This window comes from Pongo pygmaeus, chromosome 16 (assembly GCF_028885625.2).
Source record: "Pongo pygmaeus isolate AG05252 chromosome 16, NHGRI_mPonPyg2-v2.0_pri, whole genome shotgun sequence".
Lineage (NCBI taxonomy): Eukaryota > Metazoa > Chordata > Mammalia > Primates > Hominidae > Pongo > Pongo pygmaeus.
Window position 1 is genome coordinate 23,888,965 of NC_072389.2, and position 14,335 is coordinate 23,903,299.

Here is a 14,335-nt window from a genome sequence, read left to right on the forward strand (position 1 = left end):
AAATGGAGCATGAAGTGCTGCTGATTGATCCCATTTCAGCAGCACTGCCAGGAAAGGCTGTGCCCATCTGCTATAAATTGCATGTTTTCTGCCTCTTAACACCCAGTGTTCTGGGGATGTTGAAAACCTCAAACACATTTAAATACAGAAACAAACATCAAAAGGGGGACTGAGGTGCTAAGCCATTTATTTGCCTTAACACTGACAATGCTGGGTTTGCCTGGACCACACCTGCTCTGTTTATGTATGCGGGTGGGTGAAGTAGGTGGGATTGGGTAAAGTGGAGCATGGTATTCCCAGAAGTCATTTTTTCACATTCTCCTTTACCCTCTATAATTATAGAATAAGATGAATATTCAAGACTTCAGAAAAGGATGGAAGCACTGCTCCCCAGAATGAACAATAAGGATAGATTCTTACCCTAAGCCATCAATGGACTTTGTACATCTGCAGTTAATTACAAATAGGTAAACTTACATACTATATAAAGCAATGGCAATTTTGAGCCACATGGCTAAGTGAACAAAAACTTCATGAAATTTGAGAGAAAGCTTGCAATCACTTTCCCAAATAAATATTACATTAAAAGACTCTACTAGACTTGATTACAAGATTTTAAAATATTTTACATACCAATGTGTCCATATAATTAATTATAAGTGGGCATTTATTTCCTATTTACCAAAAGTGACCCAAATTACAGGAGAGAGTGGCCATTAGAGCTTTTGCATGTAATCCATTCATCAAATATTTCTATGGGAGACAGATTACAAAAAAATGTATTTTTAAATAACCCTCTGATTTGAATCAGAACAGTTTTTCTGTATCAGTAAGGAAGCTTTTAAAGTTAAACTGTATTACTATCTGTAAAAAAGAGGTTATTAAATATTTTTATTTCATAAGCATGATGTAAGTGGGAAATCAAATTTGCTTGGAAAGAAAGAAATATCAAGTGCTTTAAGCCATTTATTTCTAGAAAAGTAAGTCCCCACAAATTCTTAACCAATATTGCAGTAGTATTTCTACCTAGGAATACTTTGCTAAGCATTATTTTACACTATTATATACACTTTCATTTAATAAAGCTCTTTCTTATAGAAAGGTAAATAATCCAAATTTGTAGAAATGTTCTCTGCTAGTCATGTTGTTACAAATTAGCAATAGCCTATTGATGGCACATTCTTTTTAATACCATTAATAATGGCAATTTATTTTTGTCTTTTAAACGTTTGCCTTCGTTGTTGGGATGGTGGTTTTGTTGGTTCTTTGCGCAGCCAAAATTTATTTAGATACAAGTGATCTGACAGCTAATATTGTTTGAGGGTCAAAAATAATACATAAGTAAGCACTAATAAAATTTTTCTTGGATAATTAAAAATGAACCTGATATTAATTCTAGAGTAATCTAATAATGTTGTGAGCAGTATTACCATAAGTACAATAACTGTGAAAATTTTCCTAGTGACTGCTTAAGTGCTCAACTTATTGGAACAGAGTAGTTTGTCATTTTAAGTAAAAGCTGAACCACATACCCGATGAAATGCAAAGTAAATATTGGGTTTCTTCTTAAAATTACACATTTTCACCAACTTTTCACTCATTTCTGTCTACTATGAATGTTTTACACTTACGTCATTTAAAAAAAATTAGTCCCTTCACTAGAATGAACACTTTCATGCAAAATAGCCATTTTTAGTTTAGATATTAGAGTCCTATAAGCAACAGGCTGAAGATTTAGGCATCAGCTTAATGGATTCTACATTCTTTGATAACTAATGACTGAATCCAGCCAAATATTTACTTGTACTTTCTCAGTGACTAGAAAGAACAAGTTAAACTGATATATTAGCATCATGTCAATCAAAATTAAAACTTAGTCTTTCTGCACATGGGTTATGACCCAGCCTCTTAGAGGTCCTGACCCACCGCATGAACTGCTATCTTAAGAATTAATTTAAAGCTACCCAAGTAGCCCCCCTTTAATGATGACTTTTTATGAACATTCTCTAACTCTTCTACACACCTTGTGTCCCCATTTATTCCCACATTCTGGAAGAAGGAGGAAAGGTGAGCAAAAGAAAACAATGTATTTCATACAAAACCTACTTCAGGCCTCATATTTAACCTATTTCAACTCCAGCTCACATTGCTTCAGTTTTGTCATAAAGTTTGAAGGAGAACCAGAAGCTCCGGACATTAGCCAGAGACTAGGAGAATTATTTTCATTCACCCCAACCTAGTAAGAGGTTACTGCATTATCAGAAAAGTGGCCGAATTTTTTTTAACAAAAATACTTTTTTCCCTCAAATTGCAAATACTGTTAACCAGAATACTCATCCAACCTTCCAAAAGAGAAATATCAAATGAATAAAATGGCTTTTTGTGTTTTTTTTTTCTTAGGTTCAAAGACAAATGGACTAAAATCTAAAGACTTTAAGATGTAAACATTCTATAATACATTCATCAAAGACATCTGCAATATGAAAACTCTCAAAAGAAGAATCTAGGCTGCTTCTTTTTCATTAGTGTACTGGATTCTCCTCTGAAAAAATACTCAGTAACTTGGTTGATCACTTAGGTCTTTCTAGTCACTGCTGAAGACCAGTAAAATCTTGCTCTCTTCTGTCCTCTCTTTGGCTACGTCTTATTGGCAGGGTACAGGATTAGCCTTTCCTTGTGACGGGCAGGTGTGAGGGGCCAATAAGTAAATATTTTTGGTTTGTGGCCATAAGGTTTCTGTAGCAACTACTAAAATCAGCCCTTGTCCCATTAAAGCAGTAATAGATAATGTAAACAAATGAACAAGACTTTTTTCCAGAAAAACTTTATTTACAAAAACAGGCAGCCATATGGATTTCACCTATAAGCCCTGGTTTGCTGACCCCTGAGTTACAGAAATATTTGTAATTTAGTGGTGGTGACTTACACTTCTTTTTTTTTTTTTTTACTGCAAATTTTTTAACTCACGGCAGCCCAAGAGACTCTGGTCAAAATATCCAATGATCTGTTATTAATAAAAAATGGATAAAGCAATAAAACCTATAAAAATTGTTCTCTTCTGTCTGATAGAAACAATATGGAAAACACACACTCAGGGCATCTATATAAGGAATTCAATTAATGAGCATGAACCGATTAGGTCTGCTCCAGTGGCATCACGAATGACTTCACACACAAGGGGACTAAATGTCTTTAGACAGTGATTCAGAAGGTGCAACACACCAGCCCTTAGGTGACCAGGAAATTTTTATTCCAACGTCAGCTTTTTAAAAATGCAATCAATAGGAGCTCCACTGCAACAAGATTTACATTATGGAAATCAAAAGAGCCAAGTCACTGCTGTGTTAGTGCCTAGAAAGGAACTCCCATTGTTCATCTGCAAGACATGGAATCCAATGGCCTTGTGCTGTCACCCCTGCCCTCCTCTCTAGCCTTATCATGTGACACCATTGATCTTTTCACCTCATCAAGGTTCTCAGAGGGAATGTACTCTCTCTCCTTTCCAGGCCTTTGCCTATGTTGTGCTGTCTTCCTGGAAAGCTCTTCTTCCTGTCTCCTCCTTAACTACTATTCCTACAGCGGTCTCAGCTTAGACCGCTGTTCTCCAAGGAAGCCTCCTTTTTCATTCCAAGCCCAAACTGGTATCCATGATGCCAGGACCCCACAGCCCTCATTCCACCTACTGCCACTGCCTCCTTACTTGTAGTAGCCCAAGACCCATTAGTGCCCAAGGACAGCACCCTTTTCTGTATCGTTGACCACTGAATCCTCAAGTACGTTGCCTTCTGCCCAACACACGATGTGCTCTAGATTTGAATAAATTGAATGCACAAAAGAATGAATGTCAGCGCTGTAACAAAACTCATAAAGTCAAAAACTCCAAAGCATAGTGTTTTCTGTGAACTAGCTAAATCTTTTGTAGCCTCTGTTTCTTCCCCTATGTAGGAAAGGAATTGAAATAAATGTATTTATTAGGTGCCTCCCATATTTAAAATGCCATTGTTCTACTCACCTGAAGAAAACAGACTAAATTACTTTTTTTTCCCTTTCCTGCAATAGGCGTATATTAAAGCCACCCTCTCTAGCCCACAGGCAGTTCATGTGCTGATTTAGCATTGTTTCTGACCTCCCGTTCTTGTCTTTCTCCATTAATCCCACAGCATTTTAATGTTTTCATTCAACACATAATTTTAACATATCAGTCAGACAAACCTGCTCAAGTTTTATTTGCCATGATAGCTTTTAACCTCTTATTCATTACCATAATTCTATGTTTTATATTACAGACTCGTCAGCTTTTAACTTAAAGGCAAGGGGCAGGAAAGAGTGCTAGAGTTTTAAAAGCTGTAAACCTCAGAGGCTAAGGAAGCCGGGGAAGAGGAGAAAAATGGTGAATGTGTCAAGCCCGGCTGTAAAAGCAGATCAACGACATGGGGTGCAATTTGTCTAGAGAAATACTCCAGCCCAGATTTTTCACTGCCTCAGAGCCACCAATAAACTTGTAGAATATCAGAGCCACTTATCCAGGACCATCTGGGACTGAGGAGGGACTCTGAGGCCGGCTGATCCAAATGGGCTTGTGGGTTCCCATTCTCCACCTTTCCGAACTAAATTAAGTCTAGAATATTCTATAATGAGTTAATCTCTGGAATCACCTTGAAATATAAAATATACTTTAAGAAATTGATATGATTACTTTGAAATGGCTCAAAATGGAATAATCTATATTACTGTATATTCATGTTCTTGACATTTTAAAAGTTGGAGCCAGTTAAACTTAGCTTTATGTCTTACTCTCCCCTAAAAGCTCACCGTTCCTATCTAAGGTCAGATACTTTTTTGCTTGTTTTACCCATGAAAAAACACTGGAGTCGGTAGGCAACACAGTTTCAGGGGATGATGGACCGCAGCACCTTCATCTCACCAACCCCAGTGTTTTTAGGAGTTACTTGTGGCTCAGGGGGCACTGCAGGCAGGTGGACTATGGAACAAGGGGAAGTCAGCAAGTTCCACATGACTCAGGAGAGCCTGGAGGAGGGGCCTACAGGGCAGGTCCATGTTTTAACCATCACCAAGCTAACAACCTACCCATGCCAATGTGATTTGTCTACACATAAGCAGCCACTACACCAACCTTGTCATACATGGCTACACAACTTCAGTATTGTTCAGGCTGACCTACAATGCCCAACCCTTCCATTAATGGATGTCCCTCCTACCATGTCCTTGACAATGGTCACTGCTCACTTTTACCAAAAAATACCAAAAAATTCTATGCTGTTTTGGAGAAAAAAAAATACATTGAATCTTACTAGTCATATCTTATTTTCTTAAATTGCATAATTTGAGTTGCCAAGGTGTAAGGACCTACAGTTTACATGCAGAAAAATCTCAAAATTAATAATTAATACCTACCATCAGAGTGAGCAAGGGAATAAACAATGTCAAGTAGATGTTGTTACTGTTTGCCATGATGACCCTGCCAGTTGGCCAGTGAGCCCATTATACAGATACAGAGTCATACTCCACAGGGAATGCACTGTCCAAGTCCCACAGTTAGCAGACAGTGTGTTATCAGGAAGCTCAGGATGTGTGACCCCAGAGCTGATGTTCCTTCTCTCCCACTGAACGGCCTACACAGCTTCCCCGAAGAGAATTTCCCCAGACAGTCCATCTAGATTTTTAACTCTAATGCTCAATTATTAACATCAAGGTTTTATCCAAAAATAAAGCATGAGACAGGCCTTGGAGAGGAGACAGTTAAGATACATTTGCACCAGACACAAAAAGGTTTTTCCCAACAGTTGGAAAATAAAATAGCTGGGCCTTACAATGAACATCACAAAGAAAAGCAAATGTGTTAAAAAAAAAAAAAACCCTTGAAATATTTAAACAATAGCCACGAAGAAGGAACCATAAGTAGCAAGTCAGTGATGTCCATATGCTAGCACAATCTTTCAGGCTGAGAAGCAGTCGACATTTTATTGTAGATTTCTCCCACCTGCAAGTTTGCTGCAGGGTAAAGCCGTAGAGCCAGCTCCCAAAAGATACTTGTTATCTATTGTACTACAGGAGAGGAGAAAGGAAAAGGATACAAAAAAAATTCTTTAAAATTCATGAAGAGGAAGAACAGAATGACCACTAAGACAGGTATACCTCTCGGTTACAAACAGGAAATAGCTAAATAATAAATGAATACCCAAATGACGAAACATGGATTACAAGGGACATCTTAAATTACATTTTTTGTCTCTGTGGAGAAACGCAACACTCATTTGGAAAAGCGTTTCCTATTACATGAAGGAAGCGTGATAGCACAGTGACTTGTGAAATGCAGGGGCATTATTCTTTGCACCTACTACAACAACACACTGGCCATTCATCACAGGAGGCCCCTATTCCCACTGTTCAGATAACACTTTGGGACACAGAGTTCTCTGCATTTCATTTGTGTAACTGATCTTTGCTCTTTGGGCTAGCACAAAATTTCAAATCCTATGACCATCCGTATTGGCAGGGTCCTGGTATATCACGGTATATCACAGCAGTGACAACATTAGAGATACTGGGATGTACCTGAGCCTGAGCTATCTCAGTTACCCTGTATGAGTAGAGAACTGAGAGACAAGGTCAGAGCAGTAATCCGACAGGCCATGTATGTGAAAGACTGGACCACAGGAAGTGAGTTTGCTTGTAAATGCAAACCTGGCTGGGAGATGGCCAGGGAAGAAATGATTGCAATCTAACAGATAAGCATAGAATTGAGATGTGCAGATAGTGCAAAGTAACGCAACCAGAGATGTGGTGGTTGAAGTGAGAGGTCTTAAGTGGGAGCAGTGCCGGTCCCCTAGGGGTGTTTGGACACATGTTAAGGAACAAAGGCATGCTGTGTGTGCATACATATGATTGTGTGTTTCCCACAAAGTAATCAAGGAAAGTGACCGGTATCAGGTAGCTGAGAGCCAGGTTTGCTAAACATCCTGCAACATGCCAGACAGTCCCATGCAACAGGGTACCCATATTGAGAGACACTGGAGCAACATTCCACAGGTACTGAACTCCCCACGCATCTATCTCAGGATACTGAGGTGGCAATGACAACAAGCAGTCAGACACTGTATTAAGCATTTTACTGAGAAAAAGCCCTGCACAGGTATTCGGTTAGCTGGGTCTCAACCTGTTTATGCCTCTAAACACCTTGCTGATGAAACAAACATTTCACCTCCTTGGGCCTCTGCATTTCCTCGTCTGTTAAATGAAGGGGTTTTTACTAGATGAGTGGTTTTCAATCTTTAGTTTTCAGCAACAAAACCCTTTCTTCAAATGGAATCTCAATATAGAGCACAGGCAAAAGCTGAGATGCTCTGGCCACAGAGGAGAGATGTCAAGAGGCCCTCCCACTCCTCAAGGGGTGACCCTAAGGCATCTCCCTGAACCCAAGATCCAGCTTTGAAAAAGACACCCCATAGTGGTTGGGATCCCTTTCAACATCTGTGTTCTAATTTTTTTTTTTTTTTTTTGACACAGAGTCTTGCTCTGTCGCCCAGGCTGGAGTGCAGTGGCACGATCTCAGCTCACTGCAAGCTCTGCCTCCTGGGTTCACATCATTCTCCTGCCTCAGCCTCCCGAGTAGCTGGGACTACAGGCACCCACCACCATGCCCAGCAAACCAGGATGGTCTCCATCTCCCGACCTTGTGATCCATCTGCCTTGGCCTCCCAAAGTGCTAGGATTACAGGTGTGAGCCACCACGCCTGGCCTGTGTTCTAAATTTAAGATCTGTGTACAAATAGTATGCATACAGATGAACACAAGGCAAGTGATTTGATGGAGAAAACTACTTGGTCTTTGAAAACACAAAATCCTGACTCTGGACCTCATGATTAAGTCCAAGGCCAAGTCATGTGTAAACTTCTGAAGCTCCATTTCATCATCTGTAGAATGAGCATGACACCAGTAATTCAAAGGGCTTTTCTGAAGCTCAGAGATGGTCTGTGCTTCTACCAGCATCACCTTTTTGCTTACTGTATGCTGGTTACGGTGCCTATGCTGCCTTATTTCATTGTATTTTTCACTACAACCCTAGGAAGAAGCAATTATTGTTCATTACACATGTGAGTGTCTCAATTAAGTTGAGAGGGTCCAAAAGTAAAGAAATAAAATAGATTTGGCCTCGAACTCCATTCCTTGGTGTTCTATGAAGTACACCAAGGACAGTGAAATGCTTCCATCATGGGAACACGCAGCCTTAGACCTTTACTAAATTATGTAACATTTCACTAGGTAGCAAAATCAAAATTTTAGGGTATATTGGAAATTTATATAAAATGTTTTGAATACTCTGAGATGGCAGGTTACCTTTCTTTAGATAATTCCTTACACGCACTATTTTAATCAATACTGAATGACATTTCCCAATTAAACAAACAAAAACGAAAAGCAAACTTTCCCCGGTTAGGATTGGCCATCCAGCTCACTGATGGCACTCTGGGGTGGGGGATGCGAGGTCGTGCCCTCAGATCTAACAGATAAAGATCACCTCTCAGAACCAGCCCCATGCAGAAACAAGCTCCCGCCACTGGAAAGCAGAGGGGACTCACCTGCCCAGACTTTCCTCATGCTTTTTACTGTCCTCTCTCCACACTTCAATGTCCAAAATGCCCATCCTGTCAGAGAAGTAGAGAAAGTCAAACTGTTCCTGCCACTGCGGATTTGCATTCTTACACAGTGTCTAGAAAACATGCAGGTATAATATTTATTTTATTTTATTTTGACAGATTCTTGCTCTGTCGCCCAGGCTGGAGTGCAGTGGTGTGATCTCGGCTCACTGCAAGCTCCACCTCCAGGGTTCATGCCATTCTCCTGCCTCAGCCTCTTGAGTAGCTGGGACTACAGGCACCCGCCACCACGCCCAGCTAATTTTTTGTATTTTCAGTAGAGACGGGGTTTCACCATGTTAGCCAGAATGGTCTGGATCTCCTGACCTCGTGATCTGCCCACCTCAGCCTCCCAAAGTGCTGGGATTACAGGCATGAGCCACTGCTCCCGGCCACACTTATTTTCTTAAAATGTCATTCATTGCTACAGAAGCTACACATTAATTTCATTATTAAACTGCAGGGGGTCAAGATGATGGACCTCACCCTTTATAAAGGTAAACTTCCCTTTTTAGAATGAAAGGGACTTGGTGGATTCAAGAATTGGTAAAACATTACTACTCTCCTAGCTGCCCTCCAGATCCAATAATTTATCCACCAAGTTACAAAGAATACTGTTACCTCACAAGAAACTATAAATTATATACACACACACATACACAGTGGACATATATCAACAGGCATCTTACAATTGTCTCTCTTACAGGAGGTCACACTAATTGCTTAATCGAATGCAAGTAACACTTTTGTTGGCACATCCATTCAATGCTAGCTTAGCAACTATATAAATTAACAGTTTGGGGACTTAATTAACATCTGTCAGATGCATTAAATGAGAAACCCATGACTTGTATATTGCCACCTATTTTTAAATCCAAAGTTAGTGAATCCAGTCACTGGGACAGGAGGAAGACTAGGAAACTCCACTGCAGCCAAACCTAAAAATTAACAAGAGTCACTTGAAAATGCCACAAGTGTTTCTGTGTTCTTCAAAAGTGAATTCAAACTGCTTCTGTGTTTGGTTCATTGGCAGGATTTTCATCTTTGTTTCCTTTATATAGAGATTAAATGTGTGAATACAAAGTGGGCAAAAATGTTGGTCCCAGAGTATTAGTGCAGTGTCAGGTATTAAATCCCAATACCAACTATTCTTGTGTGAGAAAAACGTAGAGAACTCAGACCTCAGCTGTAGCCAATGTCATGTAAAATCATTTCAGCTGTTTTTCACATCAGGCTTAATATATCGGATCATAAAATTTAGAAACCAGGGAGAAAAACAGAAACCGCTGGGTGCGGTGGCTCACGCCTGTAATCCCAGCACTTTCGGAGGCTGAGGTAGGTGGTTCACGAGGTCAGGAGTTCAAGACCAGCCTGACCAACATGGTGAAACCCCGTCTCTACTAAAAATACAAAAATTAGCCGGGCCTGGTGGTGCGTGCCTGTAATCTCAGCTACTCAGGAGGCTGAGACAGGAGAATCACTTGAACCCGGGAGGTGGAGGTTGCAGGAGCTGAGATTGTGCCATTGCACTCCAGCCTGGGCAACAGAGTGAGACTCGGTCTCAAAAAAAAAAAAAAAAAAAAACCGGGGGGGGGGAGCTGGGTGCGGTAGCTCACGCCTGTAATCCCAGCACTTTGGGAGGCTGAGGTGGGCCAATCATAAGGTCAGGAGATCAAGACCATCCTGGCTAACACAGTGAAACCCCATCACTACTAAAAATACAAAAAATTAGCTGGGTGTGGTGGCGGGCGCCAGTAGTTCCAGCTACTCAGGATGCTGAGGCAGGAGAATGGCGTGAACTGGAGAGGTGCAGCTTGCAGTGAGCCTAGATCCTGCCACTGCACTCCAGCCTGGGCCACAAAGCGACACACTCCGCCTCAAAAAAAAAAAAACCCTATTAGACCACAAATTAAATGCAATATTTCCCAAGGGTGAATGTAACAGATATTGAACTAATTCTACACTTCACCTTAGTCCAAAGGGTTAAGTGTGCTTAGTGATGAATAATTTTTCCATAAATCCTTAGCCTGACCCTGGCAAGCTAAAGGAATCTTAGTAGAGAGATATGGTTACCCTGGATACCCTCACTGTGAGGCACAGCCTGAAATTACCTGGTTAAAATAATTATCTGCATACTTCTGTCATCACGCCCCCTCAATTTTCACATTTTTAATAAACTATTCTTCAACATGAGCCTCAATTCTCGATTTTGTGCTAGAGTAAATGACATCAAATATTTGATTCTGCACTGAAAATAGTGCAGTGCGCACAACCTCTTGCCTCCCTAAATCATTTTCCAACTTGTCCTTATCTGCTGCATCCTCGAAGCTAGAAAGTCCAAACTGCAAATAGCCTCAGGGCTACTTTCAAAATTGTCCACTGATTGTTTTTTCTTGTGTGGCTTTTGGCATGTGATTTAACTTTCAGGTACCCTAGAGCTCCTTCAATCCATAAAACACAGGAAATATTCGTGTCTGACAATTATGTAAAACTAATTAATTATCGTGGTTTAGAGACTATAGTTTTTGAAATAAAATCCACGCCAAATTACTAAGATTAAAAATTGAATGGAATTTGGATCGGCAGAATAAGATGAATTATTTTTAAAGATAGTTAAAAATGCCATTACATTTGTTTAAAATAAATCACTTTTAATACTTTGGATAGTTTATTATTATTTTTAATCAGAGCAAAAAACAGGAGCACTAGATTCTATTTTTGGTGTGAAGACTAGCAAACAAGAGAATGCAATGGGTTTATAATTCTGGAAAAAAATATATATATATATATATTTTTTTGAGACAGAGTCTCGCTCTGTCACCCAGGCTGGAGTACAGTGGCACAATCTTGGCTCACGGCAAGCTCAGCCTCCCAGGTTCATGCCATTCTCCTGCCTCAGCCTCCCCAGTAGCTGGGACTATAGGTGCCCGCCACCACACCCAGCTAATTTTTTGCATTTTTAGTAGAGAAGGGGTTTCACTGTGTTAGCCAGGATGGTCTTGATCTCCTGACCTCAAGATCCACCTGCCTCAGCCTCCCAAAGTGCTGGGATTACAGGCGTGAGCCACTGCACCCGGCCTTCTGAAAATATTTTTAATTATCTCACATATTTTAACCCAAATATCACATATTATGGTATTCTATTTCTGTAGCATTTTGAAAACTTTTACTTATCCTTTTCCTGCATTCTATGAAACATAGTTTGCTTATTTTCAAAATGAAAAAAAGTCATGCATTCAAATCTATGATTTAATAAGCTTTCTCTAGCTCTGTTACTATATTAAAATAAACTATACTAAGCAATTAAAACAATACCCACATTAATTGACTGCATCTATACAATTATTTTGTTTTCTGCTCCTTAATATAGTTAGGAAGGCTAAACATAAATTACTTCTACTTTTGTAAAATTTAAAGTGAGAAACAACTTTTTTTTTATTTTAAAGATACCATTCTCCTTATGGAAAGATAGAACTTGCCTTACTCTTATACCTCTGATCTCCCAGTTTTAACTGGACAAAGATTTCTGTCATGCTTCCTCCTGAGACAGTCTTCCCTTCCAACAAAGTTATAATTATAATCCCGTTCCAGAGCTGGTTTCTTTTCAAGGACTCAGAGAGCCGTAGGTTGCATATCAAAGAGGACTAAAGCAAAAAGTAAAGATGACATGTAAACTTGCTTATAATTCCCGAGAGTGACTTTGGTGATCATTGGAATTCCAACTTTCAATATTTGCTTGTAAAAAATTCCCTCCCTACTGGTGAAAAGTGTTATTTTTCGTTGGTTTTGCAAACCTGCTGTCACAGTTATGTGACTTCCTTCTCAAGCTTTGAAGTGGTAATAATATGGTGAAGGAAGAGTATATGCAACACTTTGACTTGGCACTGGCCTGCGCTCCCACCCAGATGAGCTCTTTGGTGGGACTCCTTTGACTGGGCCTTTAGCTATTTTAATAGTGTGAGAGGAATAAAGGCATTCTGGGAAACAGAGATATTATAAGCAAAATATCTCTGGGCATTCAGAAATAATGACTTTGAATTTATCCTTCACATTTGAATCTGTCTCCACTTCTCTTTATTCCTTGGGCTACTACCAAAAGCCCTATACCACATAAGATTCACTACTCCAAATAGAGCCTTCAGTGGCCTAGCTGGTCAAATGAGCTTTACAGATCTGGGGTGGGGGTGGGAGGGAAGGGGGTGTATAAAGTATATCTCACTGCACCTGGGACCCAGGAGGGGTTCAATAACTTAACTCTTATTTCCTTTTCTAAATTATATTACTCACACTCATACACACCTTATAGGAAAAGGGCAAATGCCCTGTTATTAAATTTTAAATAGAGTAGCCACACTTCATTTTTTAATTTCCACTATGTAAATTTTCAAACATATACAAAGGTAAAGAGAAGAATACAATAAATCTGCATGTACTTAATCACCAGATTTACTGTCTTGCAAATCTTATTTTACCTATGCCTTCGTTCTTTTATGGTTGAAATATCTTAAAGCGAAATCCATATTTGTTTTTACATAACCATCCGGTATGATCACACTCAATGGCGTTAACCATAAGTTGTTTAATCTATGAAATACACAGTGCATATTCACATTTCCCTGATGGTCTCAACCACTCCCTTTTATGGTTAGTTTGTCTGAGTTGGGATCCCCACGTGATCCACATGCTGCATTTGGTTAGCAGAGTTCATTTACGTTGTCCATTAAATTAGCGAAATGACACAAGCATAGGCTTCTTTATTGAAGGAGAAATAAATGGGCTGAAGAATGTAAATGGTGCCGAGCATCATCGTCGAGCAATGAATTTCTAACACTATATATTCATTCCTGTCATCACTCGCTATATCTTCCAGATCATTCAGACACCAATTTGCTCAGACGCCAGTTAGTCACAATTTATCACAACAAAGGGTATGTCAGTACCATAGTCATTATACACCAGCTTACCTCATCGAACCCAGGCCACTCCACCACTCTTAATAAGTGACACAACAATGCCACACTAGGTATTTTGATCATTTATGACAACCTTAAACAAAATACATTCAAGAAAACACATATTCCCAAGCTTCATATCTGTATTAGCCCATTTTCATACTGCTATAAAGAACTGACTGAGACTGGGTCATTCATAAAGGAAAGAGGTTAATTGATTCAGTGCAGCATGGCTGGGGAGGCCTCAGGAAACTTAATCACAGTGGAAGGTGAAGGGGAAGCAAGGCACCTTCTTCACAAGGCGGACAGGAAGGAGAAGTGCCAAGTGAAGTGGAAAGAGCCCCTTATAAAGCCATCAGATCTCGTGAGAACTCACTATCATGAAAACAGTATGGGGGAAACCGCCCCCATGATTCAATTACCTCCACCTGGTATTTCCCCTGACACGTGGGGGTTATGGGGATTACAATTCAAGATGAGATTTGAGTGGGGACACAAAGTCTAACCATATCAATATCCATGTGTCTTTTCTCTTAAGCCCCCCCCACACACACATAGGTTTTGCAGGTGCTGAGACAGAACAGAAGGGGCAAGTGAGGAAAGAATCTTAAAAAGAAATATCCTCTTCTCTGGTGAACGTGAGTAATTCCTTCATACTTCATATATATAAATGAGAAAATATGTATAGGAATATTTGAACTATTTCATAAACCTTTATTATTGAAT

General features: G+C 39.8%; 1 protein-coding gene across 3 annotated transcripts in view; it reads right to left on the reverse strand.

The window, feature by feature from the left end:
* Nucleotides 1-14,335, reverse strand: part of LOC129026620 (multiple C2 and transmembrane domain-containing protein 2-like) — a 58,548-nt gene that overhangs the window by 17,588 nt on the left and 26,625 nt on the right. For all 3 annotated transcript variants that reach the window (XM_063653288.1, XM_054473766.2, XM_054473767.2), the window contains 2 exons: nucleotides 12,150-12,301; nucleotides 8,601-8,666 (listed from right to left, as the gene is read on the reverse strand). In XM_063653288.1, coding sequence (XP_063509358.1) covers nucleotides 8,601-8,666; nucleotides 12,150-12,301 — 218 coding nt within the window. The remainder of the gene's footprint in view (nucleotides 1-8,600; nucleotides 8,667-12,149; nucleotides 12,302-14,335) is intronic.